The 7,500-nt window shown below is 35.8% G+C and overlaps 1 protein-coding gene across 2 annotated transcripts in view; it reads right to left on the bottom strand.

Moving 5' to 3' along the window:
* The window catches only part of LOC133617114 (transcription factor COE1-like), a 148,572-nt gene that overhangs the window by 29,046 nt on the left and 112,026 nt on the right, over window positions 1–7,500 (bottom strand). For both annotated transcript variants that reach the window (XM_061976844.2, XM_061976845.2), the window contains exons 10-11: window positions 7,032–7,165; window positions 2,127–2,253 (exon numbers count right to left, since the gene is read on the bottom strand). In XM_061976844.2, coding sequence (XP_061832828.2) covers window positions 2,127–2,253; window positions 7,032–7,165 — 261 coding nt within the window. The remainder of the gene's footprint in view (window positions 1–2,126; window positions 2,254–7,031; window positions 7,166–7,500) is intronic.

Genomic DNA, 7,500 nt, shown 5'->3' with positions numbered 1-7,500 from the left:
CACCAAAGGGACTTTTGTGTGTGGAGAGTTCTGCTTGTTGTTTGATGTACAGTATTGTATAGCACTTAATATTGTGTTCAAAGTGTACAAACTTTCACTAAAATGTCGATTTTTGTCGAGGCTGGAAGCGATTATTCCTATTGACATTCTTTCTAATGCTTCACCATATACAGTAAACCAGGGGTCCCCAAACTTTTTGACTCGGGGGTTGCATTGGGTTAAAAAAATTTGGCCGGGGGCCGGGCTGTATATATATGTGTGAATGTGAATATATATATATATATATATATATATATATATATATATATATATATATATATATATATACATATATATACATATACTGTGTGTATGTGTATATATATATATATATATATATATACACATATACTGTGTGTATATATATATATACATACACATATATTGTGTGTATGTATATATATATATACATATATATATATATATATATATATATATATATATATATATATATATATATATGTATATATATATATATAATATATATGTGTGTGTGTGTGTGTGTGGTCAGGAAAAAACACAGAGGCTATTTCATCCCTACAAGCCTGTATCGCAGGTTTCCCTGCTCTTCAGGAGATTTTATTATATATTTTATTATAAAATCCCCTGAAGAGTAGGGAAATCTGCGAAACAGGCTTGTAGGGATGAAATAGCCTCTGTGTTTTTTCCTGACCTAACGTATATTTCGCTCTACCCCGGTATTGAGCACTGTATAACGGATAAACCACAGTAACCTCGACAATATATATATATATATATTTATATATATACACACACAGTATATATATATATATATATATATATATATATATATATATATATACAGTCGCAATCAAAAGTTTACATACACTTGTAAAGAACATAATGTCATGGCTGTCTTGAGTTTCCAATCAATTCTACAACTCTTATTTTTTTGTGATAGAGTGATTCAGCACATACTTGTTGGTCACAAAAAACATTCATGAAGTTTGTTTGGTTCTTTTATGTTATTTTTTTAAAAAGGACAGATTTAAAATTTTTATATATATATATATATATATATATATATATATATATATATATATATATATATATATATATATATATATATATATATATACATGTATATATATTTTTATTTTATTTTAATTTTTTTATTATTATTATTTTTTTAAATCTGTCCTTTTTAATCCATTTTCTACCACTTGTTACTCTGTGTCTCCTAACCGCTCAGGCAAATCATATTGTCTAAAAATGCATTTTCCCATCGGTAACGTGACATCATTGCGCTTGGTATATATATATATATATATATATATATATATATATATATATATATATATATATATGTATATATATATATATATATATATATATATATATATATATATATATATATATATATATGTATACACATATATATATATATATATATATATATATTTATATATATAAACTTGGGACTTCTTGCGGGCTGGATTTTGGACGCTGGCGAACCGAAGTTTGAGGACCCCTGCAGTAAACCCTGCAGAAGGTTCCACTGTGTCGTTTATTTCCTGACCAATCAGCTGTCGGCGCAATCGACGTCGTCATCATTCTCTTGGCGTCTCTCGCCCTGGGCCGCTTCCTGCCAGTCGAGCCGCAGGATCAATCCCTGAAGCTCTTAAGCTCCTCGGTGGATGAGGAAGGAAAACGTGCGGCGTGTCGGCGCTCGTCACCTTCCACGGCCGCCGCGATAAACTTCTACTCTTACACATCCTCCCTTTTCTTTCCCCCCAAACATGGGACCTTCAAAATAAAATGGCTGCCAAGATGGTGGATGGCGACGGCGAGCCGGCGAGTATCTGCACATGCAATCGGACATTAGCATCGCTAAAGGGGGCGGCGGCCATTGTGAGGACGCTGACATTTACTTATCACGCTAAACAGCTGACATGTGACCTTTCGGCTACTTTGAATGGCATCTGGATATTACCACGGAATTGTCCGGAATAGATGTACGGAGATAGAGACATGCGGACGGCGCACAATGAGGTCAGAGTGTTTTATTCTTTCCCCTCCGTGAGTGACGGTTCTAGAAGCTTCCTTCAACGCGGTGCCGAACTCACCTGTGTAGACAAAGCGACCCGGCGCTCCCTTGCAGAACTGTTTGGACTTGTACGACAGCGTGACCTCCACCACGCCGGGAATGTGGCGAGGAGGCGTCTGGACCCGGATGGCGTGCGGCGTGATGAGCTGTGGAAGAGAACGCATTCTTTAGATGTCCAACCTTTTTACCACTGGAGGCTGAAAACACTAAAAATTATGCGGGGCGGGGGCCATTTTGATATTGTTCTTTTTTTAAAACCAATACTATATATATATATATATATATATATATATATATATATATATATATATATATATATATATATATATATATATATATATATATGTATATACATAATTTATTATCATTATTATTTTTTTAACCTTTAGGATTCCCCTCAAGTTTGGTCCCGGGGACCCTGAAAGATACCAGCCTTAAAATTTTTAAAAATAAGTCATATATCGATTTCATTTTTTTCAACGCTTAAATTTCGAGATCAACTTCAGATCTGTCGATTATAATTTTTTTTTTTTTTAAGTTTTGTTTGTTTTATGCCTTTTGTCATCGCAAACTTGTTTTTTTTATGGCAAACACACAAAATATGCAATATGGAGCCCCAAATATGTCAATAATGCATAACATTGATTTTGTTTTTTTTTGAGGAATGACTGTTAAAAAAAAACCTCCTAAAATTCTCAGAGATCCAAAAGGGAGCGACTCAAAAGTGCTAAAAATAAGTCATACACTGTTATTTTTTTACTTTCAACGCTTAACTTTCGAGATCAACTTCACATCTATCCGTCAAATAGTTTAACTTTTTTATTGTTTGTTTTTGCCCTTTTTGTCATCGAAAACTTTGTTTTTTTATGGCAAACACACAAAAAATGCATTATAAAGTCCCAAATAGGCCAATAATTCATAACAACATTGATTTTGATTTATTATTATTTTTTGAGCAACGACAGTTAAGAAAAATCCTACTAAAATTCTCAGAGATCCAAAAGGGAGCGACTCGTAGAAGTGTTAAAAAGAAGTCACTCATTGTTATTTTGTTTTTACTTTCGAGATCAACTTCAGAGCTATCCGTCAAATAATTTAATATTTTTGTTTGTTTGTTGTATGCCCTTTTTGTCAAAGAAAACTATGTTTTTTTGTGGCAAACACACAAAATATGAAATATTTCCCCCCAAAAATGATTTCAGAGTGGATTATTTGAAGGGAAGTAATTGCAGCCTTGAATAGGTCAATCATCACCATCATTTCTTTTTATTTCTTTCATGAAAATGCATATATACAAGCCATATACAGTTGACACTTTCATTGTTTTTTTTTGTTTCTTATACATTTCCATGATCAGAAAGGAGCAGATGGAAGAATACTATTCTTATATTTATCTGCCCCCTTTTTAACACAAATTATTTTAGATGACTTTATCACTGTTCCCTCCACCAACACCCCAACTCCAACATACTTTTAATTTTCGTTTAAGCATTTTCAAAATGACACGTCCAATCAAAATCAAAATCAGTTTGATATAATTCCAGTTGTCATTTTTTGTAACTCTTTTTAAATTCAAAGATATTTCTGCAACTTTTTAAGTCTTTGTCTAGAGAATTCCATGCTTTCACACCAGCAACAGACAAGCACATTTGCTTCAAATTTGTTCGCACTCTTGGATGTTTAAAAGTATACGGACTTCTGTGGTTCTCATCTTCAGACGTGAACACAAATAACTTTTGTAAGTCCTTTGGAAGAACTTTATTTCTAGCTTTGAACATCACTAATAGAGTATGCAATTCTACAATGTCTTTTGGTTTTAATAATCCTGACCTAATGAAGAGTGGATTTGTGTGGTCTCTATATGCTACTGTAAAAATTATACCAATTACTCTTTTCTGTGAAAAGAGTAATGTTATGTTGCTGTGATATGTATTTTCCCATATTTCTGCAGAATAATTGAAATAAGGTAATATAATTGAGCAATATAACATTCTCATTGTATTATACGGGAAACTGTATTTAACCTTGTTCAAAATAAATAAGCTTTTAGATAGCTTATTTTTCACATGCAATATATGAGCTTTCCATGTCAACTTTTCATCTAAGATGATCCCAAGAATTCTGATTTCAGACACTTTCTCAATTTTCACATTGTTTATGGATAAACTAACTTCTGTCTTTCTTTTATTACTGAATACCATAAATTTAGTCTTTTCCAAGTTTAAAGATAATTTATTTATATCAAACCACAATTTTAGTTTAACCATTTCCTCTTCAATATTATCAATATTATCGGCTAAGATTTTCAAGTCATCTCCTGAACAGTATACATTTGTATCGTCTGCGAATAATACGCACTGTAAAATTTTCGAAACCTCACAAATATCATTTATATATAAAATAAAAAGTTTGGGTCCTAAAATCCAATCATTCATAACAACATTGATTTATTATATTTTTTTTAAACAATGACAGTTAAGAAAATAAACAGCCTGCATGGCAGCTTTGTGTTATTAGAAAATGACAACTTTTTCTTGTTGTATTAATTCTGTATGCTTTTTTATTCCACTTTTTTATGTTGATTTGTAATGGTATGTTTAGAATGTGCCACGGGCCGCACTTTGGACACCTCCGTGCGAGAAGATGACCAGACGCCATGTCGCACTCAAGGACACCGGCGTGCTTTTTCCCGTATGCAATCACTTGCTCTAGCTTTAGCCTGTCCACCACCACCACACCCGGCTGGCGCTCGCTGCCAATTAAAAGATAAACGATGCAGCAATACTAAGGGTGTAACGGTACGTGTATTTGTATTGAACCGTTTTGGTATGGGGCTTTCGGTTCGGTTCGGAGGTGTACCGAACGAGTTTCCACACGGACATATTAAGTAGCGTACCGCATGTTGTGTAAACAATGCACACCGAGGCACAACATCCGGCATCTAGCAGCTAACGGGCTACGATAGACTGACCATACGTCCTCTTTTCACCGGACATGTCCTCTTTTGCGAAGCTGTCAGGGCGGAGTTTCTTAAATGCCTCAAATGTCCGGCATTTTGAGTTAGGGTTGCGTGTATTTTCAGTGTACGTTCAGGGTTAAGAAGGGGTTAAAAACAAAACAAATTGTGCGTGCAGCAGCATTCTTGAGGGAGGGGCAGAGACAGAGAGAGCGAGAGAGTTATGATAAACGCGCATGCGTCGCCAGGCTCTGCTTTTTATCCATAGATTTATCACATTTAATTTTTTATTATCTATAGCAGGGGTGTCAAAAGTGTGCCCCGGAAGCCATTTGCGGCCCACAGCTAATGTTTTAAAGGCCCACGGCACATACTAAAAATAATGTTAAAATAAACAAAAACATAACAAAAGGGAAATAAAAAAGCCTAAAGGTTAAATGTAATTTAGAAAAAGTTGCAATGTTGACTAATAAAACAAAGCTGTTTTTTTTCTTTCAAACTGTCATTCCTCAAAACATAATATTGAATCAAAATCAATGTTATTATGAATTATTGACCTATCCAAGGCTCTGATTACTTCACATCAAATATTCCACTAAGAAAAATATTTTTGGTGGAAGATTTTGCAAATTCGTAAGACTTTTGAACACATCATAATTAAATTATCCCCTCAACTCCTCCCAAAATGGATTAACTCGCTGGAATAAAAAAGACAATATAACATACATCCATAAACTTGGACGCATGTGAAAAAGTGCACTATATTTATCTGTACAGTAACCTATTTATTTATTTATATATGCACCTTATTGCTTTTTTAATCCTGCACTACCATGAGCTTATGTAACGAAATTTTGTTCTTATCTGTACTGTAAAGTTCAAATTTGAATGACAATTAAAAGGAAGTCTAAGTCTAAGTCTAAATAACCCAAAAATGTATATTTTGTTGTTTTCTTACTGTACCGAAAATGAACCGAACCGTGACCTCTAAACCGAGGTACATACCGAACCAAAATTTTTGTGTACCGTTACACCCCTAAGCAATACTAATGGAAATATTGCAGCAACTCCACTGGCTACCCATCAAACATCGCATCCACTTTAAAATAATTCTCCTCACTTTCAAAGCCATCCATAACCTCTCTCCATCATATCTCTCTGACCTGATCCATGTCGCCAAGCCCTCACGTTCCCTAAGATCCTCTTCATCCATCCATCTCACTGTCCCTTTATTTAAACTGTCCACCATGGGTGCCCGAGCTTTCAGCCGCTCTGCCCCACATCTTTGGAACTCTTTGCCACCAGACCTTCGTAACTTAGATTCAATATCCCTCTTCAAATCAAGACTCAAAACACAACTATTCCTGACTGCTTATTCTTAGTAATCATCTTTTCTTCTCTATATTTGTTGTTGTTGTTTTTTATCCAATTTGATTTTATTGTTGTGATTTTGTACGGTGTCCTTGAGTGCCCAGAAAGGCGCCTTATAAATAAAATGTATTATTATTATTTATGTTTATATATTATATTTTTGGTAATAATACTGCCACTGTTTGAATATTGTGATTTTATACGTGCGGAATAACAAATATTTCTTTTTTTTTTTTTTTTTTTGTACGTTTCTTGTGATTTATGTTCTGATCTGTTCCAGCTTCTGCTGGGACAGATCAGAACTTTGAGAGTCTACTCCAATCTGGGTCATCAGACACGCGTGTGTGTGTGTGCGTGTGTGTGTGTGCGGCGGGAAGTTGGCTTTGGAAGCTGTGCGCTTGCCGCCAGATGACGTGATCAAAGCGAGGAAGTCCGTCAGCGCCGCGTGGCGTGCTGAGGTGCCAGCGTCTGGTTCCCCGCCAGGTGTTCTGTTCTTGTGGACCCGTTTCAATATTTGATGGCGCTGCTCTACATCTGTGTGTGTGTGTGTGTGTGTGTGTGTGTAGGTGTGTCAGGCCCCCAACATCATCCCCTCACCTCGCTCCAGACCAGCATGGTTCCGAACACCACCTGCAGGCCGTCGAAGAAGTTGTCGCCGATGAGGATGACGGTGGCGCCTCCAGTGGTCCAGCCCTCGCTCGGGCTGATGGCTTTGATGCACGGCGTGGCTGCTTTGGAACACACATGGCAGAGAACAGCGTTACACACAACAGAGACGGTGACGTGGCGTGCCAAAAGTGCTGTTTAGAGGAATCATGTCCCTCCTTTTGGAAGAGTTAGTAGGCCTTAAAAATGCCAGGAGAAGATGAACACACTGAACGCACCCTGTCACACACGTATACGAGTAAGTTAAGTTTCAGTTTCGATTCTTACGTTTCAGTTTCAATTCATGCCGAGGCCGAGCAACCTCTTGATAGATTTAATTTGATTCTTACGGGTAACGATTCGATTCAGAATCAATACTTTTTGAATAGCGTTGGGTGCGTGTTCTGTGATTAGCTACATT

The sequence above is a fragment of the Nerophis lumbriciformis genome, linkage group LG16 (genome assembly GCF_033978685.3).
Source record: "Nerophis lumbriciformis linkage group LG16, RoL_Nlum_v2.1, whole genome shotgun sequence".
Lineage (NCBI taxonomy): Eukaryota > Metazoa > Chordata > Actinopteri > Syngnathiformes > Syngnathidae > Nerophis > Nerophis lumbriciformis.
Note: the sequence above shows the minus strand (reverse complement) of the source record. Positions and strands in the feature narration are given on the sequence as shown.